The sequence below is a fragment of the Vanessa atalanta genome, chromosome 2, assembly GCF_905147765.1.
Source record: "Vanessa atalanta chromosome 2, ilVanAtal1.2, whole genome shotgun sequence".
Classification (NCBI taxonomy): Eukaryota; Metazoa; Arthropoda; class Insecta; order Lepidoptera; family Nymphalidae; genus Vanessa; species Vanessa atalanta.
Window position 1 is genome coordinate 9952799 of NC_061872.1, and position 27728 is coordinate 9980526.

The 27728-nt window shown below is 30.7% G+C and overlaps 2 protein-coding genes across 3 annotated transcripts in view; both read left to right on the forward strand.

The window, feature by feature from the left end:
- Window positions 1–20572, forward strand: part of LOC125074142 (kynurenine formamidase) — a 35589-nt gene extending 15017 nt beyond the window's left edge. Inside the window, exons 2-5 of one of the 2 annotated variants that reach the window (XM_047685381.1) lie at window positions 1380–1515; window positions 4775–4876; window positions 12524–12737; window positions 19807–20572. In XM_047685381.1, the coding sequence (XP_047541337.1) occupies window positions 1398–1515; window positions 4775–4876; window positions 12524–12737; window positions 19807–20266 (894 nt within the window). In that variant the 5' untranslated portion in view covers window positions 1380–1397 and the 3' untranslated portion in view covers window positions 20267–20572. Of the gene's footprint in view, window positions 1–1379; window positions 1516–4774; window positions 4877–12523; window positions 12738–17118; window positions 17938–19806 lie in introns of those variants that run through there. The other variant, XM_047685373.1, reaches the window with a different exon arrangement.
- A 6255-nt stretch (window positions 20573–26827) lies between these two features.
- The window catches only part of LOC125073729, a 54922-nt gene continuing 54021 nt past the window's right edge, over window positions 26828–27728 (forward strand). The window contains exon 1 of the mRNA XM_047684744.1: window positions 26828–27008. Coding sequence (XP_047540700.1) covers window positions 27000–27008 — 9 coding nt within the window. The 5' untranslated portion in view covers window positions 26828–26999. The remainder of the gene's footprint in view (window positions 27009–27728) is intronic.

Consider the following 27728-nt stretch of genomic DNA (forward strand, 5'->3'; position numbering starts at 1 on the left):
ACATGTGTCAGTCCACATTTTTTTTTTTATTAAGAGCTGTGAAAATAACTTTAGAATTAAAGTTGCGCCATGTAAGAAAATGTTTCACTATTTACCCAATGACTGTGCTACTATTTTTAGATTAGTATGTGTCTTTATGTTTAAAATACGTTTAAATATGAATGTTAAATTAAAATTAAACATAAAATTATTAGAATCTATTGTTCTTTTTAAAACCACAACTAACAGACCGCTAATTTTTGCAGCATAATTCTTGTATTGAATTTGTATTAAAACTGTGAATTTGTAAATTAAAAAAAAGTGAGAGAACCGACTCGATTTTTTTTTTAATTTATTTTAAATGAATTTATACCTTCACTAATTAAACAATCTGAAGCCTCGTTCTTTTGTAATAGTTCAATGGACCCTTCTTCGGAACAAAACAATAAACGTCATCGAACTGAGGATTATCGTCTACTCTGCGTCGTCTTCTCTCTGATTAAGATTCCTTTATCCAGCAGATTTTTCTGACAATAAAGTATATGTAAAATCTTAGTTCACTAGGAACCCTCTTATCATTTAGAATAATTTTCTAGGAACTCTTTTAACATTAGGAGTACCAAACGACAGTACTTTGTAGTGTGGACTGAGCTAGTGTAATTACCGGACATAGCAGCTATAGGCTTATAAGAAATGGTTAACTTTTCTTACAGTAAGTACAATGTATATTGAACTATTTTGACTCAAGGTTGAACCAATGAAAACACCCTTGACCTAATAATAGTAAAATTAAAAAAAAAGTTAGACGAAAGACTCGTTTTTTTTCTTAATAGAATAATGATCACCTTACCACTAATGGGTAGAGAACAAGTTTGGTTGAAAGCAAAGATAACAAATGGATAACAAGTACGTTAATTAATTATTAATATGTTTTCGAAATTCGAGTTCACTTTTGGTCGTGACTTTCTACTAAAAGGACGGTTTCAAATACGAAATTTTGAATTTATTATTAAATTCTTAAAATTAAAGTGCGTGTTTTGAGTTAACATAATACTTTTGTTTGTTAATATGTCGAGACAAATGGTTTAGACCTATATAAAGCTGATTAGATAACGCGAAATAGCGTTTTTTAAACTATCTATAAAGATACTTTACCTTTATCTTTGTGATTGAATGTTTTCTGTGCTCCGTTTCATTAATAACACAAATAAGCGTGACTGCGCCGTTAAAATGTCAAATAAACAAACAACAAACTTTAATTATTTAATAAACAACTTTTCGAATTTATTTTCAAAAAGAAATATATCTTACACGCCTATTATCACAGAAGAGGTAGATATTTATCGTCTGAAGTGAGGATATCATTTGAAAAATATTCAGTCAAATAATTTAATTCTCAGGCCAGTGAACCGAAAAAAATGGCACTGATAACAGAAAATATGGATCTGGAAAGAGAATACTCTCCCAGCATGTGGTCGACTAGGTTTCCGTCAGCCAAGGAAGTACTTCAGCATCACATTAACTTCGTTACCGCAGGTATGTCTTTTTGTTAATTTTGAAATATATTTTTTTTTAATTTTAACTCAATGTTACTTTCTGTGAGATTCTCTATACAAGTTGGTCTCCCGCTAAACTTTGCGTTTATTCAAAAGATTTTTTAGAAGTTTCGTACCTATTTTCCTCTTTCTAAAATGAATTCTTTGTTAAATTGTAATAATTTAGTAAATTCCAATCAAGAATCCTCTTTCATTTCTGCACATCTTCGGCTGGAGCTCTTCAAAATGAGACCATAAGGATTTTTTATGTGCAGCAGTCGTCCCATAATCACTGGGATAAAAATCGGCTTACGCTATTAGTTTAATCTCTATAAATTATAAAACAAAAGTCGCTGCCCGCTATCTGCAAAGACATGTCACTTTCTATGTTGACATCTGTTAAGCTACGCATCTGTTTTTAATGACATTTTCAGCAATAAACAATCATTTGAGAAGAAGGTTCACATGTATACTTAATAGATGCATATTATAGTAGAGAACATCCAAGAATTTAAATTTTCCTATAGAGAAAAATAAATTCACATTTTATGCTTTTCTTTCATATAAATTTTGGGTGTAGACGATTATTGTAACGGCGTGAAGCCGGGATGGGTGACTGGTAAAATTATAAAGCCAAAATATGGCAGTGGCTACAAAAAGCAAATCTTAACCAAAGTTAAACGGATACAAAATACGAGTACCACGGAATTTTTATGTGTTAACATTCATAACTTTCATGCGTTTGTGTGTAATTCACATAAATACATGAAAATAGATAGTTGAGAAAATAAAAATAAACAGTTGTGCCCGAATCATAAGCGGTAGCTAAATGAACAGGCAACATAAAAGTTTTAGCATAAAAAAGGTTAAAATAACAATTTAATAAAAAATCTAAAATAAAAACATCTCAAATAAAAAATTACATTATTAATGAGGGACATTATGAGCTGCCCAATGACATTATGGTCCTTCTAAATTTGCGTAACCTGCTTGTAAAAATATCGACATCCTTGTTGGAATCAATAAAATTATAGGTTTTTATGATTCTATTGACCGATTTTAAATTAAATATTTTGCGCCAGTTCAAGCGTAAGTATTTTATATATTAAGTCAGAGTGAGCGTAAGCGGCTTGAGTGAGTGAGTTAGTGAGTGTAGTCCAAAATACAATTAATAAGTTTATACATTTATAAAAAGGCTGTATAGCAAACATCTTCGGTCAGCAAGCTCATTATAGATTATAAATATAATTTTGAAATGAATTAAGCTATATTTATAGGATATTTATAGGATACATATACTCGAATATAAAAAAATCTAAACATAATTATACGCAGAATAATACATTCATTATATAATTGCGTATAAGATTAGTCCAAAGAGATTTCTGTAATTGATTTTATTATGTGTAAATTCCTATACAATATAACCTCGTCGATATAAATCGATTAACGTCATTGTATAATTCCCAATCCCCTTTACCTTCGGGAATTGAAAAGGTAATATCAAATCCATCGCAATTAATTGCGTTGTGATTATACCTGACCACGTGTAGAGTCATAGATAAAGTATTTATGGGTCAGGAATTCGATTTTCAATTTCGTTAGGTTTTATCGCACGAAATGTCAAAGTTATACTACCTTTGGACAAAAATATAATAACGAAATAAATATGTTAATATACATACATAGATAAATAAATATACATATAGTATTTTATGAAATATAAATTCTAATTAATTATTTTATTAATGATGTTTTGTTATTGTTAATAATTATTATTATAATTATTATCAATTACTTGAAAAAATAAAAACGGAAGCAGTTTTTCTTTAGCTTATAATACAATATACGGTTATATTTATAACATTTTTACATTTTTATTGGAACCATGTTATTAAAAGCAGATCTCCAGAAACCTTCAAAATCCGGGATAAGAAATTGTGCTCATAAACATACTTAGTTTACCCATCAAGAAACAAGTAAATTCGTTAGCCTCGCGCTTGATTTGTCACCGATACTCTCAGACACGTCTGACTTCGCTTCCACCAAACTACATACATACATACATACATACATACATATATACATACATACATACATACATACATACATACATACATACATACATATTTATATAAGAAATGTAAATAACGTTACATAGTAGCGTGGCCTTAATTCGATCAAGAGAGCCGATAAATGAATTTCGGACAGGTTTTTTCAATTTTCATCAACGTTTACAATTTATTAAATAAATTAACACTTTATTACATGGAAAATATTTTGTTTTTAACACTAGTAGTGTTAATAAAAAATAGATTAAGTACATGAAAATTTACTAAGTCAGTATCAAAGACAAATCTTGTCGCGATGTATATCAAGGTTATAGTATTTTAATTAATTCATAAAAGGCGAAGTCGGAAAGACAATGACAGGAAAATGAAAATTAATTTCTTACCGTCACAGATAAAGAAAATACAAATTCAATAGAAGAATTTTATTATACTGCAAATATTCGGGGTCTGTTAGTTGTTGTTTTAAAAAGAACAATAGATTCTAAAGTCTTTATGTTCCATTTTAATATAGATATTCAAAATTAAATGTATAACTGTTCAAAATCTTGCCTTTGTGGAATTGCGAGTTACATTATGGTGGCAGACGTTGAATAACAATTTCAATTTTGTGGGTGGAAAATTCACTAGCTCTCCTGTCAGTCCTATCAGCAAAGGAGACAAAGATACAAACACTTCTTTTATTCGCACAAATTCTCCAAGACAATAATGTATAGCTTTTGTAAAAGGTGAAAAAAAAACAACTTAGTGATTTTTATTGGAAAGATGTAGGTGAACCTACCAGCACTTAATTTGACTGTTGGTACTTACAAAATTATTAGCACTTGACACCTGTGACAATAATTGCTTATATTTCGGACTAGAGGTTATTAATCACGTACTATAACAAAACACAAAGACATACATATATGTGAGATTATATTGAGTGAAACGTTTTAAAAAGAGTCATATTTCTTTAATAACTTCCGAATCAAAATCAACACGTCTTACATCGGGCTACATTTTATGACAGCTGTTTAGTGTCACCATGCTTACAAAAAATAAATCCTCCAGTAAAGAGATGTAACATTAAAATTAACTTATCTTAGTGTACCATATATATTTCAAGCGAATAGTTTCCCCCTCCGTAAACAACATAGTCAACATAGACAACAGTCATTATCTAAAAGGTTCATGTTTGTGATGTTTCAGCAAGCGAAGTAGTGGTGAACAACATACCTCACAAACTGGAAATCGAGTATGGTTCTACTCCGGGACAGAAACTAGACATACTGGGAACTGATCTACCAGATGGTGAGTACTTATTGTTTACGTGTTCAATTTCTTTCGAGATCACGCGAAGCCAATTATTTCATTAAAATAATATGTCAGAGTGAACGGTAAAAGTACACGTATGTCACAACTTCGATGTTGAATTGAATACTTTCAGTAGATTCTAGAGAGATATCGTTTCCAAAATTATTTCTTAACCTCGATATTTGATATCATTAAAGTAATACGTAATTTACAAACACGGTCCTCTTATCGTCTTTTTACTTTCTTTTTTTAATAATTGATTTCAAAACACAATCTGAGGACTAAGACTAGACTAAGATATATTGCTTTAACTATAAACTGACTAGTTTTCGCCTATGCATATGTCCTTCCTTGGAGCTCAAACTTACTTCGTATCAATTTAGTTTAATCATATAATTATTTACGTCGTCCAGTTGATACAGGACATAGTAGAAAATACCAGATCGTTTTTAAGAGATTGTTATGTCGAGATTTTTTCAAAATTTCCTCTACCTTTACGTTGCCTTTCATATAGGTAAATGCTAATGCATCTGAACGTAGGTTTATAAGCGATAAACAAGTTTTCTGACTATAAAAGTTGATCTAAATGCACTTTATTGGTGGTAGGAACTTGTTTGGGTGGGTACCATCGAATATTTTAACGTAGAAAAGCGAAATATGATTATCACTAGAGATATAGTGTCTTTAAATCCTCAGGCAGCTATATAATTCAAATTAGAATGGAACTTTTATAAAAACACACAAAAACTTATTAAAGTGTTGTTACACTATATATTATAATCTTGAATGTAGTTAATAAATATAAAGTCAATAACTCATTTTTTTTAATTACTCAGACGAAATAAATTAACACCTTTTTAATGTTAATTGCAATACAATAAAAATACGTCATTCTAGAATAATAAATAATATATTAATGTAATTATAACTAGCATATTTGTTTAAAAGAACCATGAAAAATATGCAACAATTTTATACGTTTCATGTTTCCATTTATCATTCTTTCTATTCATAAAGTTAACAAAGCATAAATAAAATGTTTTTCTGTATATGCCTGGTTAAAAATATGTATGCCGATTGGCAAGGGGGCCTGGTGGTGAGGTCACATTCGACCATATACATTGGCGTCAACAATAAGCTACGAATCTTGGGAACCAATTTTATGTCCTTTGTATTTGTATTTAAGCTGGCTCACTCACCCTTCTAACCAGAACACAATAATATCAATTATTGCTGTTTGGTGGTAGAAAATGTGATGCTTGGTTGATACCTACCTAGAATTTGTACGAATACCTAACACTAAATTTTTTATTTATTTATTTACTAAAAATTACAATAATAATTAAGTACCTAATTATCAGTTATATGTTTTTAGGTCTTGGCCTTAATCAAAGAAACATCGTTTGTTTTTATAACATGGTAATTGTTAATAATAGATAATTGAGCGCCATTTTGATCTCTTTTACCATGAAATTGTGTTTTTTTTGCCTTTTAACATAATATAAAAAGAAACCAGTACTCTTTGAATCAAGGTCTAAATAACCTTGATAAGTTAATTTAAAATTTGTCTCGATATGTTCCAAGGCTAATGTTTTCTAAATAATTTAATTTTCGAATTATCACTTTTTTTAATTTAATGTATTAATTGAGGTTAAACTTAGTTTTGTAACTCGTCTGCTATCATTTTTTTTATATTTGTTTTTAATTGGATAAATGATAATAGTTACATTAAGTTAGTAGCATTATTATAATTATTATGTTTACTTTTAACAGACTTGAAAAAGAGAAGAAAATTATTCATTTGGTTGTATTTTTTTATGTTAGTTCAGAACATCGTCGTTTATTTCGAGTTACATTTAAAAATTAGTTTTTAATTTCGGAGGATACGTTTTGTTTCCTCTTAAAAATAAATTTTTATCGTCGCGGTTCCACTGGGTTGGTGGACACAATTTTAACGGAATTTCATCCTACAAACGCAGATTTCAGATACGGAAATTACATACAAAATTTAAAGAAATCTTGGTAATATCTTTTATATCATGGGTTTGGTAAATTGGCAAATGGGCCACCTGACAGAAAATGGTAAATTATTGTAGCTTAGTAATAACTATATAAATATGTATGATATTCAAAAACCTCTTTACTGTGTAAGGAATATTGACAGAGCTTGTTTGCTAATAGGATTCATAGAAATAAATTCATAGCTTTATTATGAACTAGCGACCCACCCCGGCTTCGCACGGGTGCAATGCTCATACTAAATATACTACAGAATGTCTTTCAACGTTCATAATTTTTCAGTCATTAGACAATACAAACCGTAATGTCCCTGCTTTTTAATCTGTAATATCTTTGAAAATATTCATTTTAATTACATGCTGTAATGGGCCATATTGATCGTTATTAAATGCACAATGTATTTTACTTATATGGATAAGGATTAATGCTGTATTGCTTTAAATCGTTTCGAAAATAAGCCATTATTTCTCGTAAAAAGTAAAGGATAAAAATGATTATTGTGGGTAATAAACTAAGCGATAAACATCCCTGATATATATAACATACCATCCCTGGCTGTTTTGAAGACCTTTATGTGTACAATACTGTAGTACATTATTTTTATCTATCTCAGGGTTCAGATAGCGTTTGCAATGTGAGCGCAAGAAAAGTGTTTGTATACGTTATCACTTTAGAAACGTCAAAAAATATCAGTGTTTCTCTGAATTTCCTCCTCCTCAAACTTTCCTCTTGAATCAATCTATCTATTAAAAAAACCGCATCAAAATCGGTTGCGTAGTTTTAAAGATCTAAGTCCCTGTGTATACAGGGACAGACAGCGGTAAGCCACTGTGTGTGTGTGTGTGTGTTTTATACTATGTATCGATACACATAAAAGCTTACTTATATTGCGAAGGACTTGCGATAGCAATTATTTCAGCTGAGTGATAACTGGCTGTTGAGAAGGGTGAATCTGGTGCGAGATTACTATCAAAAATATATTTTATTGTTATTGTTTTCTTACTGTTTGGACGACGTTCCAGAAGCACTCTTTTCTCTTATTAACTTTCTCTTATCGTTCATTCTTCATGGTCAACTCTTAACGATCATTGTTCTCAGTAATAGTATGATATCAAACATATAACCAACGCATGCACTAATACGTAAATCCTATTTTAATCGTAGAAGTATATATAAACAGTGCTTACATTTACATTTATCATGCGATTTGCTAAAACTTTGCTATATTATACACTACAAACAATTCTTGATAAACATATATTTATCTTCAATACAAAATTATTCCACTTGAGTACTTATATCCACTTTTAATTTTATTCCGAAAGTTCCGATAGCGCCATTTGTTACGAAGCCATATTAAATACCATAGACTAATATTGCTCAGGTTAAAATAATCTATGGTGTCATCAAAGAATTATACGATTTAAATATCCAAGTTTGTCTGTATACATCCAGCGATTGGGATGGGCTATGTAACAATTATTACAGTGACAGATTTACGGATAGCCGTTTATTTTATTAATCAGACGTACTTTTAAACATTGCGTTTTATAATTGTAATTTTAATACAGAAAAACTCAGTTAAATTATTAAATAATTCTCACTACAGATCTAATTATTATATATAAATGACATCATGGAGTCACGTGATACTTTATTATTATTATTTTTTTATAATACAAAATCATATTGCACGACATATTTCATTATTATTAAATGAATACTAAAATAGAGCAAATTTATTATCATTAAAATAAGTAATAGTAATTTATCAATATCTAAAGACAAAGAGGTTCGATTGTTCTGGTAAGATTAAGCAAAAAACGACAGACTTTTATAGAGCAGTTATTCTTTTCCTCAAATTAAATTACCAAGTAATATAAAGTTAAGTACAGGAAATATGAAATTTCCCATGTGGAAATCAACGATGAGGTCTTTTTATTTCATCTATTACTATACAATTTCAATAGATACAGAAGGATGCAATTATAAAACTCTAGGTATTGCTGTGATTCAGTTTAAAGTATAAGTTAGCGGTTTAATATATAGACAAACAGATAAAATAAACAATTTCGATAACATAATTATGAATGCGCGCAAGGTATATTTGTATTTATATAACATAGGTCTGGCTGAAATAAAAAAAGAAATATTTGTAAAAAATTTAAAGTAATGTTTTAGAAATTATGTTTTAGAAAATGTGTCAACTTTATTGAAACAAAAAGTGAATCGCCCGCGAAAAATATAAAAAAAACGTTCTAACCGGCCAGTGACTTTTTTCCGCTCTCTAAAATTGATTATTTCTTACATATTTATTAAATTGCAATCAAGAATCCTCTTTAATTTTCTACACATCTACGACTGGAGCTCTTCAAAATGAGACCATAACCGATTTATGATGTGCAGCTATCGTAATCACTGGACCAAAAATCGGCTTACGCTATTAATATATAAGATACGCGGCTTATTCTAACAGAAAAAAAGAACGTAATGATAGAGAAAGCGAACTCCCTTCTCTATCGGTTAGTTATTAAATAAATTATACCTCAAAGCTTGTCTAACTTGCGACCTGCCCTGTCCCCGTACGGGTGAAATGTATTTGATAAAATATAAGTAATGTGTGTAACTCAGGATTAATTTACCTTTCCCCCTATATACAAACAAAAAATTGTACCACTATGTAATATTAGTATAGATATATTTTTTTTTTTCGATACCAAATTTATATAATATATACGGTGGCGTAGGTATCAAACTCTTGTAGTTACATATTTGATCGTGAGTCTAACGCCTACACTAAAGTACGTACGTACGTAATAGGTAGGTATATGTCTGATTTTAAGCTTTAAAACAACAGTACGATATGGAATATATTTCGTATTATAAATAAGACAAGCAAGTGTTTTGCGTGTTGATAAACTCATGATTAATTACAATGTTAATTCAAAATTTATCTCAGACCAAACAGGTTGTATAAATTACGCAAGCTGATAATGCCCTTAATAAAAATGCTAATTTTTATTATAGAGTTTGACAAAATGAATATAATTTTGAATGTATATTAGTAGACAAGCCATCGGAAAATTTCGATTCCAATATTTCAAGTAAAGGTCAGTCGCACAAAACAAGCACATTTATTGTGTTTTATAATGTCATTATGACGTATCACCATCGAAACGATTCAAACTTCTATTGTACTCAAAGTAAAAACGAACCTGGAACTATAGTTGAATTTTTTTTTAAATATAACTTAAATAAATTACCAGAACTAGTTACTTTTATTTAGGTAATTAATTTTGTGTAAGTTTAAGGTTAAATAGTTTCGTTACGTAATCAAATAAATATGTTTTCTACTCAATAAGATAACCAGAGGAGTGACGTACGATAGCCAAAAACATCACGCTTCAACCAAACGTAAATTTTAAAATATTACATCATACGATTAATTGGAGTTTATCATTCTTGGTCTATTGGCTATCACGAGGTCTTGGGTTCAAACCCCAGATCGGGCCGATAAAAAGTTTTTCGGGTTTTCTAACGATAAGTTCTCTGTAACAGTTTGCACACTCGTCTCTCGGAAAGTACGTAAAGCCGTTGGTCCTGTGCCTACACTTTCGATCGTGTCGGACTATGAGAGTGATGAAGACCTGTGTGTACATACACACTTTTGTACAATAATACGCAGGACATTGAGTAGCTGGCTAGTCTTTCTCGAGGTTGGGCGCCGTGATCGAAATTGCTCAGGACGACTTTCTTCATGTCATGTACTATATGTTTAAAATGGTAGAGCCTGTTACCTTGACCGATTAACAAAAATTAAGTATTCCTTATTCGTTATATTTGATACTGAATGTATTCGGACTGAAATTGACTGTAACATATATCTATATATATCTAATAAAAAGCAATACGTGGAACTTCCAGATTAGTTAGTCTCTAAGCTATAAACCAGCCAAAAACCGGCGCCACACTCTCCGTCGAAGTTTGACGCCACAATATCGCTTTTGTAGTTATTACTACTGTGATTCCAATTAATTACCGAAAAGTTACACTTTATAGTTTTAATCGAATTTATCAAAATAATCTTTGAAATGGAAATTTTATATAGATTTACTTGTCACACTGTCATGGCATTTCCGTTTTGGTCGGAAATCGTAATTCACCTATTCTACAATGTAGCGATGTTGTTTTAAATTGACTGGTTTCATTAATTTACAATTTGATTAAACTATTTTAAATTTAATAAATGAAGTTAAACTTTAAGAAATGATTGATTGGAAGTCCATTATTTTTATGTGTATGTATGTGTACGACACATAGATATGGTAGGGGTGTAATTATAGTAAGTAAAATATATACTGTGAAAACGATACATTACGGCTGCGCTCGGCGTGATTTTTTTTTTATCAATATAAAAAAACGTACCCGATATCCTATTCATGATATAATCTACATATAGACCAAAATATATCAAATTACGACCAGCTGATCGAGCGTGATTGAAGGACAGACATCCTTTCACAGCTCTACTAATAAAATCGTTTGCCCTGACTGACTATCTATCAACGCACAGACAAAGCTTCTAAGTCTAGAAAGTTGAAATTTGAAACAGGTTTATTTCATAACGGAAGCATCAACATAGAAAATATTTTTTGATATTTCAACTTGGAGTAATTTTGGTTTTTTATTTTATTTTTTGTTTTTTGAAGTTAGAAACACGAAAATTTTAACCCTAATTTTTATTATTAGTTAGTTTGAACATTATGATTACCGAATCAAAAAACCTTTCGTTATTATAACCTCAGCTGATCCATTTTCCCTTAACCATAAAATATTGTTTTAATTGACTACTCAAGGTAAAAATAACTGAGTTCATAATTATAACCTCTTAATAAATAACACAGGAAAATTGCAAACATCTTGTTATTCTTTGTTAAATATTATAATTGCTTTGTATTTTTATCGTTTATAATTATTGAGTAATATCTAAAAGTCTTCGTATTTTTAAAGTCATTAAAACAGAATAGATAACGTAATTAAATGTATCGAAATCTATTAGACCAAAGACATCACGTTTTGATAATTATATTTTATGACAAGTTTGACAGTTTATAATTACCTACTTATGAAACTCTACGATTAATAATTGAAATATCGATATTTATAGGAATTAACTATGTGGCTCTGTGCCCGTCTGGGTGGATACCTCATTATTAAAGGTGGTCTATACGTCGACAATACGTATCGTATATATGCCAACGAGTACAACGATGGAAACTTTTTTATCAATTCATCTTATTGCCGGCTAATATTTTTATTGCTATTTCTGTTTGAAGTTAGGGGCGACTGACTACCATTGACGTAATTTGTAAGGAATGGTGTATTGATCCGTCAATGGCCTTGATAAGAAAACAAAAATTTAAGAAGTGCATAGAACTCTTCGTTCTTTGGAACACGGCACAAATAGGGCACCGTATGTTCTTACGTTTCCGCAGTCTCTCCAATCCGTGTCGAGGTTAACAAATGCAGTGATTATAGTTACAAAAAGGCGTAAAGACCTTTAAAACAGAAATCCATAATTTAATAATTTATTATTAACAAGTTTTTTTTAAATTATATTTTTAGATTCCCCTATACTAGTCTTCGTGCACGGTGGTTACTGGCAGGAGCTATCGCGAGAAGTGTCACGGTATCCAGCACAACCGCTCCACAGATTCAGAATCAAGACAATCGTTGTTGGATATGATTTGTGTCCAACCGCCACATTACCAGAGATCGTCAACCAGATACTCAACGCGGCAAGATTCGTGTTCGAGTATGCCGAGAAGATGGGATCAAGGTAATTTAAAATATGTCAAAGAAATACAGGTAATATTCGTGCTGACGGGCAAATTGCCTCTTATAATATCGAAAAGAACGAATATTTCATAGCTCTGATTTCAATTTGGAAAAAATTAGTATATACTATTATAGATGTTTGTTTTTTGTCAAAACAATAAAATTGATTTCAATAATAAGATAAAAACCACAACCACAACCACACACAACATTTAAACGCATTAAGTACACACGCAAGTATAGCACCATTATAAAAAACAATAATATTTCATTAAAATATGAGCATATATATCAGATTGGTAAATTTCCCACTGCTGGGCTAAGGCCTCCTCTCCCTTCGAGAAGATTGGAGCATATTCTACCACGCTGCTCCAATGCGGGTTAGTGGAATATACATGTGGCAGAATTTCATTGAAATTAGACACATGCAGGTTTCCTCACGAGGTATAGCTTCACCGCTGAGCACGAGATGAATTATAAACACAAATTAAGCACATGAAAATTCAGTGGTGCCTGCCTGAGTTTGAACCTGCAATTATCGGTTTAGGTGCACGCGTTCTAACCACTAGGGCATCTCGGCTCTTTCATGCACTTACAGTATACATATTTTAAATAAGTAAAAATAACATAATTTGTATCACGCACTAATAACTAATGTTCAGAACATTTACAATTTATAAAAAGTGTCATGATGACTTAATTTTACCTGCCCTTATAATTAATTACATAATAAGTAAAATATAAAATAAGCACAATAATTAAATTTACAAAGTAATTCAATTACAATTTCTGATTATATAATAATCAGAATCGGAAAGTACTCACATTTACGAAGTGAGAAGCTAATAAAAGAAGTTATCATTTTCATTTTATTATTAAGGCACGATGAAAATTATGAATGATTTTGATGCCAAGTATTGATTTATATATTTTCGTTATTTACTTAGCATATATTTATATATAATGCCAATTATATAATGAGAGATTGATTCGCAAGTTTTTGTGAAATGTTTCGATACACGGAACTAATAATGACACGCAACCGTCTGGTCGCCGCAATTTACTGTGTTTTATACTACTTTATGTTGGAAACGAAGATCAAGATATTCTCGTCTACATCGAAGAGATATTCATTGAAATTCAGTCAGTCGTTTTTTGTAAGGATGTCTATGAGAGATACAACTGTCGTGAAAAGCCTTGCGATTGCACCCTAAAAGATGGTTGCCAGACAGCACCGACGAACTCAACCTCACTTCTCATAAAAGCCTTATATAAAATATATTCAGTATAAGATGAAAACTGTTTCGTTGTTCGTATTGAGTTAATGAACTCTAACTGCGCGTTTTTATTAAAGACTAGCTGTGCCCGCGACTGCGTGCGCGTTTGAATTTAATAAAAAAGCGTGTCTTTATTATAATTTTACATATAATTCTAAAATTAAAGTAGCATAAGTTCCTCCTTATTACATCAGCTATCTGCCAATAAAAGTCCTTTCAAAATCCGTCCAGCCGTTCCAGAGATTAGCCGGAACAAACAGACAAACAGACAAAAATTGTAAAAAAAATATTTAGGTATATGTACCGTGTATACATACATATGCATTTAGTAAAAAGCGGTTATTTTAAAATTACAAACAGACACTCCAATTTTATTATATGTATAGATAATGTTTGTATGAGTTTTTATTGTAAAAGAAAAATAATATCATGTTATTTTGTGGACAAATCAAATAAAACATCAAATTATAACTTGACGCTGAACAAAAATCTGCACAGCCGAAGCCATGGCATTAACTAGTTTATTATATATCTCTCGATACTTTGTATAGATCGTTTTCAGTTATCAACGTAAATGATGGTTATAATTTAAATAAAATGCCCCTCGAATTTCATGCTGTCAAACTCATCTAATCGAATTTATCTTAAATCGAATCTTATGCATTCAATTTTGTCACCGACGTCAATGTCATTAAGACTTTTAAAGGTCGGCATTAACGTTTAATTTAATAAAAAAACTCAATGAAATTTATCCTTTTTTTATATATTTTATCTCTACCGAACAGAAGTGATGACTTTTTAAAAAGAATAGATAGATAATGAATAACTGACTTGACAATAACAAATAACAATCAACGATATCAATAATTACTTTAAATGAAAAATAATTTATAACAAAAATCAATTAAAACGGTATATTTTCTGTGAGTCAGAAATACTATGGCAAACTTCGCTCCAAAAAGTATAATCGAGTTTAGGACTCGCATGATCTGTCGCGTATACACGAAGCAATCGTCTGAGCAATGTTGCTTTATGCCACAGACTCGTGAACACTTATGAATGAAGGACGAAGGAGAAATAAATCGTTTTTACACCTTTCAAATTAGATTACGCTTACTTTTCCATGTGAAGTGACAAAACAGCGCGTCCGACATGGAAGTATTATAAAGAGCAAAGCCCTACAGAAGCCATACTAATAAATTGTCTGTTGAGACAGCACGGTCAAGTTCGTATGACTCCAGACTGCAGCGGTCTTCTACTCGGAATTTAAACAGGGAAAACAAAACTCTAAGGAGTCAATTTGTACTTTTGAGGCAAAAATAGCGCCGATTTACTGATACTTTCTAGAGTAAACAATCTAAAAACTTCCAAAAAAATATTCGTACGATATTTAATTTTAATATATAAATAAAAAATGGTAAATAATTTTTTGCTGCTTTCGTTAAAATAGCAAATTACTTGAATATTTTTGCAATAATTGGTTATATTTGTATCGAGCCTTTCGTATCAAAACCGGCAAATTAACTCAAAATAGTTTGATATTAATTAAAAGTCATACCACTTCTGTCGCTTCACTTGAAAATATACAATAATTAAAGAGAAATTCAATAAACAAAACCCATCGATCTTGTTTCGAAAGTACCCACTAATTAGGAATCACAAAAGGTGTCGATCCCATTGTAACCGCGACCTCCTTTACTTGGTCGTCTCTATTCATTTTTCAATAAAGATGGTGTTATTAATTAGTTTCTCGTAATTTTTGTTTAAAGGTTTTTTAGTGTTAAAAGCGTCGGCCACCAGATCATTTGACTTTTGATCTAAGGCCAGAGTCTCTTAGGTTCTGGGTTGGTTATTTCTAATAAGAGTATTTTCCTAACTTTAAGTGTTTGTGTCCGCGTAAACCATAGGAACAATAAATTTGATTTGAAAACATATTTTTGCGATTATCATTCCATTTTATAAGGAAGATTTAAAAAAAGACTATATAAGATAATGCAAAGGCTTTATTATAGAGTGGATCAGCGACACCAACAGTTAAGAGCGGCAATATATAACGTCTATAACGTCAAATAATATGACAAACTGTTCAACACGTATAAACGAAATAGAACGCTGATGAAACTGCGAAGAACAGCTAGCAAAACATAATGTTTTCGATATATTTAAATTGAAAACCGATGTACAACAGAGATGAACTTAATCGAACGCGCAATTAGGCAATGAACTATTTCTAAAGATAAGTGTGAATGAATCGCACACAAACTTTCAATTGTCAATATTATCCTATATATCGCTGGGCAACTTGCTGGTGCACATTAACTAAAACATAATATAGTTTAATCACCGTTCTTAGTCTTTCGACGATTTACAATATCGTATTTTAATTGATTATAATTTCAAGGTGATGTATATTTTTATCTCACAATAACAATAAAATATGTTAAAATTTCAAACCACATGTTTTAACAAACTCGCAAAATTTTGCCTATAAAAATAGAATACAAACGACATCAGCGACGGATTCTAGGGAGGAGCGACTAAGGGTTTTAAGACAAGAATTTTGTGTTGCCATATAAAAATTTCGAACGTCAGCCTGATCAAGTGAAAAAGATATTAAGTACTGATTTGGTATTATAGGCAAAGATTTGTCCCGAGACAAAGTTTGAGCATCTGCCGAGACCATAAAAGTTAACCTATAAGGCCAACTTCTAAAATTATTGTAAAATCCTAATTTAAATATGACACAGGTGAGACCGTTGAATGCCGGCAGTAAAATATAAAATTTTGCGGTATATTAAAATTGAAAAATCATTGTCAGTTTTAGGCAGAAACTATATTACCTATTAATGAATATTTGGAATTAGGTATGTGTTTTAGTCTCGCATATCTTAAGTACAAATATTGATATAACTAAATTTTTTGCAACACACAATTACACAAAGAACACTTGACTAAAATTTAATTTACCTAATTCAATTACTATTTAATCAAGTGTTTTATTTTTTAACATTACATCAGTGACATTAGTGTGTATAAATATCTCGCACACAGCCTATTATTTCAATTATTAAGACACGCAAAGTCATATATATATATATTTTTCAGAGGTGTATACTTCGCCGGTCATTGCGCTGGAGCATATCTGGTTGCAAAATTGCTATCAAATTCAGATTTTCTCGAGAACACACCAGGATCTCGCAGGCTTCAAGGAGCTTTCCTCATCTCCGGAATTTTTGACTTACGTGAATTAGTACACACCACTATGAATATAGCTATCCAGCTCCCACGTGAATGGGCTGTCCCGCTTTCGCCTCAGTTCGACTGCTTCACCCACCTCCAAGCGAGAAAAGTAAGGGTGTATATTTTAGCTGCACAAAACGACAGTCCCACATTCAAGAAACAATCCAGAGAGTTCTATGAATTGCTCTACAACACTTGCTTAATGCAGAACATGTACTTAGAAATAAAGGACGATATGGACCATTTCGATATCGTGGAATGCTTCACGAATAACGACAACTATTTGAAGAATTTATTGGTACACGATATTCGTAAGCATTTATAAATCAGAAAAAAGACCATTATATGTACAAGTCGAATATATATTTGTGAAAATTTTATATAATTTTATAAGATTAGATGCGCTAGATAACTATACAATATAATATAGTATTTAATTCGATTGTTTCGTGTTGAGTTTAAATATTTTAAACCATTATTAATTAATAATTGTATTGTTGCTGTGTTTTGCGTAACGTAACGTTATTTGTTATTGTGTAAAAATTATAACAATAACATTATAATGGAACATATAAATACTCGAAATTAAAGGAAAACAATGTAGTTTTAAAATTGACTATAAAATAACATTCCATATTATAACGTTATTTAACGTTAATAAATATAACATAATAATTATGTTCTTTATTACCCTGCTTGGGTTAGGTTATAATAATTGTTACTAAGATATGTAATATGTTTTAATAATAAGAATTTATATTTGATATTGTTGCCAAAATAATATAAGTATAATAATGAATCGTTTAAAATTAAAATTTTCTTTTTAATTTTTTTTATTGTTGTACCCATCATTTATTTTTGTACTTCACATAATCAGTAGCAATGATTACTCTGGCTAATTTTATTACAATAATGATATATAATCTTTCGTATTTATATGGTATAATTGTTGCATTTTACGTAAAATAATTACTTATTTTAATTTTTCAAGAGATCAAAGTTATCTGATGAATCAATAATTTAACTTGATTAGCTATCGTCCATGAAACATAAACTACACAACTGATAAATCATATGCGATTGTTTCTAAATTTCTCTGTTGATCAACTTGGTATTCCACAGTAAGTGTCGAAGGGGGCAATTCTACTAACTTATTACAGTAATGTGTCCCGATTCTACTCCTAAAATGGTCACCCCCGCCCATAGACATTGGCGCTGTTAGAAATATTAACCATCCCTTACTTCGCCAATGCGCCACTAACCTTGAGAAGTTATTTCCCGTGCCTGTAGTTACAATGGCTCACTCATCCTTCAAACTGGAACACAACAATACCAAGTATTGCTACTTGGCGGCAGACTGGAACACAACAATACCTATTTTTAAAGATAAGTGTGAATGAATCGCACACAAACTTTCAATTGTCAATATTATCCTATATTTCGCTGGGCAACTTGCTGGTGCACATTAACTAAAACATAATATAGTTTAATCACCGTTCTTAGTCTTTCGACGATTTACGATATCGTAATTTAATTGATTATAATTTCAAGGTGATGTATATTTTTTACTCACAATAACATTAAAATATGTTAAAATTTCAAACCACATGTTTTGACAAACTCGCAAAATTTTGTCTATAAAAATAGAATAAAAACGACATCAGCGACGGATTCTAGGGAGGAGCGACTAAGGTTTTTAAGACAAGAATTTTGTGTTGCCATATAAAAATTTCGAACGTCAGCCTGATCAAGTGAAAAATATATTAAGTACTGATTTGGTATTATAGGTAAAGATTTGTCCCGAGACAAAGTTTGAGCATCTGCCGAGACCATAAACGTTAACCTATAAGGCCAACTGCTAAAATGATTGTAAAATCCTAATTTAAATTTGACACAGGTGAGACCGTTGAATGCCGGCAGTAAAATATAAAATTTTGCGGTATATTAAAATTGAAAAATCATTGTCACTTTTAGGCAGAAACGATATTACCTTTCAATGAATATTTGGAATTAGGTATGTGTTTTCGAGCCGAAATGGCCCAGTGGTTAGAACGCGTGCATCTTAACCGATGATTTCGGGTTCAAACTAGGCAAGCACCAATGAATTTTCATTTGCTTAATCTGTGTTTATAATTCATCTCGTGCTCGCCGGTGAAGAAAAACATCGTTAGGAAACCTGCATGTGCCTAATTTCAACGAAATTCTGCCACATGTGTATTCCACCAAACCGCATTGGAGCAGCGTGGTGGAATATGCTCCAAGCCTTCTCCTCAAAGGGAGAGGAGGCCTTTAGCCCAGCAGTGGGAAATTTACAGGCTGCTAATGTAATGTATGTATGTATGTATGTAGGTGTTTTAGTCTCGCTTATCTTAAGTACAAATAGTGATATAGACTAAATTTTTTGCAACACACAATTACACAAAGAACACTTGACTAAAATTTATATATATATATTAACATTACATCAGTGACATGAATGTATATAAATAACTCGCACACAGCCTATTATTTCAATTATTAAGACACGCAAAGTCATATATTTTTTTTTTCCAGAGGTGTATACTTCGCTGGTCATAGTGCTGGAGCATATCTGGTTGCAAAATTGCTATCAAATTCAGATTTCCTCGAGAACACACCAGGATCTCGCAGGCTTCAAGGAGCTTTCCTCATCTCCGGAATTTTTGACATACGTGAATTAGTACACACCACTATGAATATAGCTATCCAGCTCCCACGTGAATGGGCTGTCCCGCTTTCGCCTCAGTTCGACTGCTTCACCCACCTCCAAGCGAGAAAAGTAAGGGTGTATATTTTAGCTGCACAAAACGACAGTCCGACATTCAAGAAACAATCCAGAGAGTTCTATGAATTGCTCTACAACACTTGCTTAATGCAGAACATGTACTTAGAAATAAAGGACGATATGGACCATTTCGATATCGTGGAATGCTTCGCGAATAACGACAACTATTTGAAGAATTTATTGGTACACGATATTCGTAAGCATTTATAAATCAGAAAAAAGACAATTATACGTACAATTCGAATATGTATTTGTGAAAATTTTATATAATTTTATAAGATTAGATGCGCTAGATACTATACAATATAATATAGTATGTAATTCGATTGTTTCGTGTTGAGTTTAAATATTTTAAACCATTATTAATTAATAATTATATTGTTGCTGTGTATTGCGTAACGTAACGTTATTTGTTATTGTGTAAAAATTATAACAATAACGTTATAATGGAACATATAAATACTCGAAATTAAAGGAAAACAATGTAGTTTTAAAATTGACTATAAAATAACATTCCATATTTTAACGTTATTTAACGTTAATATATATAACATAATAATTATGTTCTTTATTACCCTGTTTGGGTTAGGTTATAATAATTCTTACTAAGATATGTAATATGTTTTAATAATAAGAATTTATAATTGATATTGTTGCCAAAATAATATAAGAATAATAATGAATCGTTTAAAATTAAAATTTTCTTTTTAATTTTTTTTATTGTTGGTCCCATCATTTATTTTTGTACTTCACATAATCAGTAGCAATGATTACTCTGGCTAATTTTATTACAATAATGATATATAATCTTTCGTATTTATATGGTATAATTGTTGCATTTTACGTAAAATAATTACTTATTTTAATTTTTCAAGAGATCAAAGTTATCTGATGAATCAATAATTTAACTTGATTAGCTATCGTCCATGAAACATAAACTACACAACTGATAAATCATATGCGATTGTTTCTAAATTTCTCTGTTGATCAACTTGGTATTCCACAGTAAGTGTCGAAGGGGGCAATTCTACTAACTTATTACAGTAATGTGTCCCGATTCTACTCCTAAAATGGTCACCCCCGCCCATAGACATTGGCGCTGTTAGAAATATTAACCATCCCTTACTTCGCCAATGCGCCACTAACCTTGAGAAGTTATTTCCCGTGCCTGTAGTTACACTGGCTCACTCATCCTTCAAACTGGAACACAAAAATACCAAGTATTGCTACTTGGCGGTAGACTGGAACACAACAATACCAAGTTACTTGGCGGCAGACTATCTGATTAATAGGGGGTAACCTACCCAGACGGACTTGCATGAAGTCCTACCACCTCGGTAATCGAATGAAAGGAACGATTACCTTTGAATTCGATTGTGATAAACTGACAATTTGTTTGTCGAATTGGGGCCCTAGTTGCCAGCACGCTAATGGACACGTAGGCCGTGGTAAATTTCGACAATCACGACTGCTGGCTTATTAAGCGTGATGGCGAATTTATAAACACACCTACATTTTCTAAGACGTGAAATAAGTTATTTGCGTAATTATTAAAAGTAATCATGCTTAGCTTATTTTTTTATTTTCAGTGCATTATAAAAGTATCAAAGAAATGAACACGAGTGTCGTGTCGAAGTTTAGAGAAATAATAAACAGTTCACAACAGAAAACAGTAGAGTAAAACAACAAACACGATTTTTCCAAACACGAGTTTTGCTCGGTTTAGAATGTAGATTAAATAAAATCGTTTTAAAATTGCTTAAGCTTGACCTTTTTTCTTTTATATATATTTTTAAACGAAAACGAGAATAAATTATCATCATCTAGTAAGATACTTAAGGTGATTAATATTTGCATATTGTTTCGCAATTTTAAGCACGTACTGCCTTTTTTGTAGATAACATCGTCCATAAACAGAAATAAACCATTGTGATACATTGTCATTTTAAATTATTCGAAATGTCTCTCTATTAAGTACATCTTATAAATATGCCAAAACTGCCAAAAAACGTAACAATATTTTATAACCACGATTTATGTTCTCGTAAAAGTATTAGATAGGTCTAAGAAAATTTACGACCGACGTCTGTACCTACTTTAAGATGTAATTAATTTACCGGATTCAGGTTTCCCTTACAAACAAGTATAAAACAGTTCGAAATTGTATACAATTGTATTAAAGTTTTCTACAATGGTTCTGTTTCCGCAATATCAATATTGTCAAAGTAATTCGCTCTATACTTTCTATCGGAGTCGATTAAGATATGTAAACTTGCCTAATCGACTATAAACAAATTCCTGTATTATTCGTTTACAGGATACAGTCAAAAATAACTTTGTAAATGGGTAACAAATGTCACGTATTTATTTTACTTATGAAGATCCTGTTTATAATTCATCTCACACTCGACAGTGAATAAATCTTGATGTGAACGTTGCGGACGAAATTCTCCAACAAGGATTAAAGCAACGTGGGAAAAAGGTTCAATCATTTACCTCAAAAGGAGAGGAGGCTTAAGCCTAGGACTGGGACTCATACAGAGTTACTTTAGTTTATTTTGCATGCTATACAAGGCCAAATGATCCACCTAATAAATGAAACGATATTCTTACTGTACGACACATCGATTCATGTATTATTTAAAAAAAAAAGTAGTTTTTAAAAAAACATTAAAAAATTGCTTCTTACGACGACAATATTTTTAAAACTGATAATTTTTTTTATTTCATTCATCACTTTCATCACTGTCAGTCGTCTTATAGGTGGTAACAATTAATTACCTATAGAAAAATAAAAACAAAACATATCAGAAACAAAAGTAATACATAAGTAGTAAACCTAAAATAAAACTAATATTAATTAACAGTTAATATTATAATTAAAAAAAAAATCAATTTAAATATCAGTAAATATCAGTGATCAAGTTTATTTTTCATACATACTCGGATATATGTACATATATACATACATATGTTTCAAATTTCCAACAGGCAGTGGTGGCGTGACAAAGATAATTATATTGAAATATCAATTGCTTTCCAAGGCTCTTTTCAAATTCCATAGCGTTGTATCGGCTACTCGAAGAACATTTTAATTTAAACCAGCGGTCTATCTATTATTTAGATAATGTACCAATAGCTATATATCCAAAATCAAAATGGTAAAATTACTTTTAAGAAACATCAACTTAGCACCTTTTAAAACTAAGTTTTATGCTAAAACTCAATTTTAGAAATAAACGTATTTTATTATATGTGTTGATCTTTATTCAATAAAATACTCTCATATTATAATCTTCAATCTTTTTGCAGATGTACCTCTTTTTTATATTCAAAAGAACTTTGAGTAATCACAGCTAATGGGTATAAGGCATTCAAATTCCGGCGTTTTTTAACGAAATGGTGACAAAAGAACCATTGTCTGGGCAGACCGTGGACGGTTTTAACGTAATTAGTCCACAAGAATCCGCCCCTTGAATGGGACATTAAAAGAGTTTTTGCGTCTTATATCCACATCGCTGAAACCACAAAGTTTTTGTTCATGAGTTATCTAGAAATTAAATTTCTTCTAAAATGAAAAATTATCAACACCAAAAATTTTTTTTTTTAATAAAATAGAATTTTGTTTTAGTTGCGACAAAAGCCGATGCTTACTTATTAATCGATCTGGCGTATCACGACACCTCAATTCAACTTCAAGATAAATAATGTGGTTGTCACGGGACAACGTACAGGTTTCCGATGATAATATAATTAAAGAAAACTTATAAATTTAGAGTAAAATAAATTAAAAATATATATTAATATACTTGTATATTTTTCTTAATATTAAAATAATATATAGAAACGAAGAATATGATAGTCACGAATACAAGACAACACAAAAGTGTTGTACGGCAGCGGAGAGAGAGGCAGTTTGTTATAGTCAATTTTACCCCCATGTCACTCCAGTAGATCTTTTACATTAATAATCCCTTAATGTACTATATTCCAAACTATAGCTCTTAAACGATAATAAAGAATAATTCTTATTTAAATAAAGTAGTTTTATGTAAAAAACAATCATAATTAAAAAAAAAAAAATGTTATCTATGACAGAGTGAGAAACTTGTACAATATACTTGTACAGTATTTAGTAAAAGAAAAATAGAAGCGTATCAGTGTGTATATGTCAGTTACAATCGTATTTAAAAATAAAACAAAAATCTGCCTATTCACTATAAATATTACGACACTGTTTTTCCTATCGTACATAAGTTCACGACAGAAACTGTCATTTATAATAATACATCGAAGCATCATAAAGTTTAATTAGGATTTATTTATTTTTATCGTACATGCTGGCAACGTCAATATTACTTAGAGAAATACGTGACAGCCGAAAGCATCATAAGTTAAAGGAATAACAAAAAAGAGATATTACGAGCGTGAATGAATAGACTTACAATTCGGATATCATATCAATTATATATTATTTTAAATAAAAAAAAGTGTCAAAAAGAAGACGTCAAGCTCGAAGTCCAGCGAATATCTGCTGATGTTCAGTAAAAATATAAAATAACGCCATAATTTATAAAAATAAAATGTAAAAAAGGCACAGGCAACTGTGAGCCCGTGGATGTTGTAAATTAAATACAAAAAAAATGTCTGATAATGAGTTGATGCCTAACCACTTTCAATATATATGCCTTCCTTTGCCTTTCTTTAGGGATACAATTTTCAAATTCCAAAATAAAATTACATTAAAGCTTAAGACTAATTATTTAATAAGCATACAAATTGCAATAGGCAGACATTATAATTCCACACTCCTTTGAGGTATGAGAATCAGTAATCTGTAAATCGGTGAATGAAATGATTTTTTCTCTACTTTCTAAAGTCATCTTATCAGCCAGGTACAGGTTTATTTTAGAATGAAGCCCGCCTATGTACAAAGTGTTTTGTCTTTCTATCGTATTAAAGTATTGAATAAGTTAAAAGTGTACTTCTAGACACCCACATTGAAAAATGCGTACGTAAATATATGAAATAATAATAAATATTTGAAAAAATCAGATTATGCACAATCTATTAATAAAATCTAGGTATAAATATATCAATGAAAGAAAAAATGAAGTTTTCATAAATGTTATTTGATATTTTCTGAATCTTTGAAGGTTGACTTGTTTGTGAATTAAATGTTACACCAACTACTAAAAAAACAGTCCACAACCATTTTTGCTGCCCCCTAAATTTAGGCGCCCTAAGCCCAACTTACGCTATAGAGAAATCCACCCCTGAGGGTATATGGTGAATGAGAGGGATCTACATAGACCGACTTGCAAAGCCATATCACCAAATTAAATGTAGAATATTTTGGATGAATCGGTATCAAAATATTTCAAGCACAAAAATATTCACGTAAGTAAACGTAAAATACCACAATAAAAAATAAAAATAATACAATACATAAAGCACTTATACACATATAGTAGGTACGAATGTTTGTCACAATCTCTAAAATAATATTTAGGCAAAATCATTTAAACATAAATAGGAGGCTGCACGAGACATTATAATTAAATTTCATCAACGATACGAGAATTCAATTAAGTAAACAGCCGCATGTCATTGTATTTACGTTACCGGCAACGCTTTGTAATGATGCTTTATTAACCCCAAATTTATTAATCGGGGATCATATTCGTGGTGTCATCCTGTACCAGTCTCGGTCGGAGCTATATGCTTCACAAGAATCGACAACAACGGCTTATTATGTTCCAGTGCACATTTTGCACGAATAAATGTATTTGTAGCTTTCATACATAAAATAATAATTACTAGTGTTAGCCCAGTGTTACGTCATAATTTTCTCAGCTAAAATTATTTTGTACCAATGAAGCGTATCTTTTTATTTTATTATCTTTAAATATTCTATTAATAATATAATATATATATCATTATTATATTGCTGATATCAATTGGCGTTTTATTAGAAACCTCTGTCAAACGTTTTTAATATTAAAGGTTTGTCGAACGTCCTTTCTAACCTTTTAGGTACCAATAATTTTCTCTAATTAAACAGGGAATATACATATCAAATACTGATAAAATTAAAACGTTTTTTAATTATATATCATACGATAAAAAAAAATGCAATGAAAATATTTTTAATACAGTTTTAAAATCAAGAAAGAAACACAATCTCTAACATTATAAAGTTTATTTTTCGAATAACTTACCTAATAGTATCGGATTTGTTTCGAAGGTACATTAAAAATATAATTTATAATCAAGTCCTCAGAAAGCATTAATCAGCTCTGCAAAATTAAAAACAGATTCAAATATTGAAATAGAAAAGGCAGCGAGTAGTAAGAATAAAAAAAAGGTTAATAAATTAACACTCTGGGGAATGTGATAAATATAAAACTAAATTTTGATTGGAGTCAAATCTGTAATTTAATTATCTGAAATATGAAAAAAGCAAAAAAAACAAATATTGTACGATTTTGTCTCATAGGCATCGTTTCCGTCTCACAGCCATAGCAAGGTAAAAAATACCATCATATCAAATAGTTATGATTGTACCATCTTATTTCGCAGCTTGTAATTAACTCCGAACAAGATATAAGAAGTTGTGTAAAAGTAGTACGCACGAATAAGAAGAAATTGGAGGGAAGGTACGTGACGGAGGCAAGACTTTCGCCGTACAAAGTGCAGGTTGTTTTAGGGCGGGCGGCGCGACTGCCTGCAGATCGCCTCGCGCACTCGATCCGGTCACACACAATGTGACTCGCCATCCGTGACTAAGATCGCGAACATGCTACGAAACTAACTTGGAAACTTACCTCCAACAGAGAGGCACTAAAGCAATATCTTCAATAATCTCAGTAGAGTAGGTTTTTAGACATTTTAAATATATATCGACGACTTTAACGTCAAAGTTCCTGTGCTTTCGTCGAAAATGCTTAAGGTGAGTCGTAGATCCAAATATCTTTATGGCGTCATTTTTTTTTAGTATATATATTTTCTTTAAAAAGTTACTTCATAACTTTCAAGTTAGGACCGGATAATAAATGCAATTGATTTAACTGTTTAAATATTCAAAATAAAAAAAAAAACAACGTAAATGTAATTGCAACGAAAACTTTTCATATGTTAACAGAAACATTAAAATAAAACTCATATAAATTCTCATTCAAAAATGTAAGCATTTTATTGAAAAAATAATTACATCAGCATTTGCAAATTAAAAAATAATATTAAAATTGCTTATATTATATAAAATGTTAATGGCTATTAGCCTTTAGACCTCTTCTTGTACTTCAAATTAATTATTTACAAACATTTTTCTGTACTATTTCCTTGTGACATGTAACAAAAGTATAAATAAATATTATTATTAAATTAATTATGGTAAAAACGTGTTGGACGGGCCACATATGATGTAGCTACAGCATATTCGATATGGCAGTTTTACACGAACACCATTAACCGCATATCAATGGTATAGAACCCATTTAAATATTTAATTCATTTGAAAACCACCACATTTGTTTTCATAAAATTTACGACATTTTCCACCTTGCATGGTTAAAAATAAATGAATATATAGAAAATAAACCATAAAAACGTATAAAATAAATAAACACTGCTACATATACTATATTTAGACGGTATATATCGATTGAAT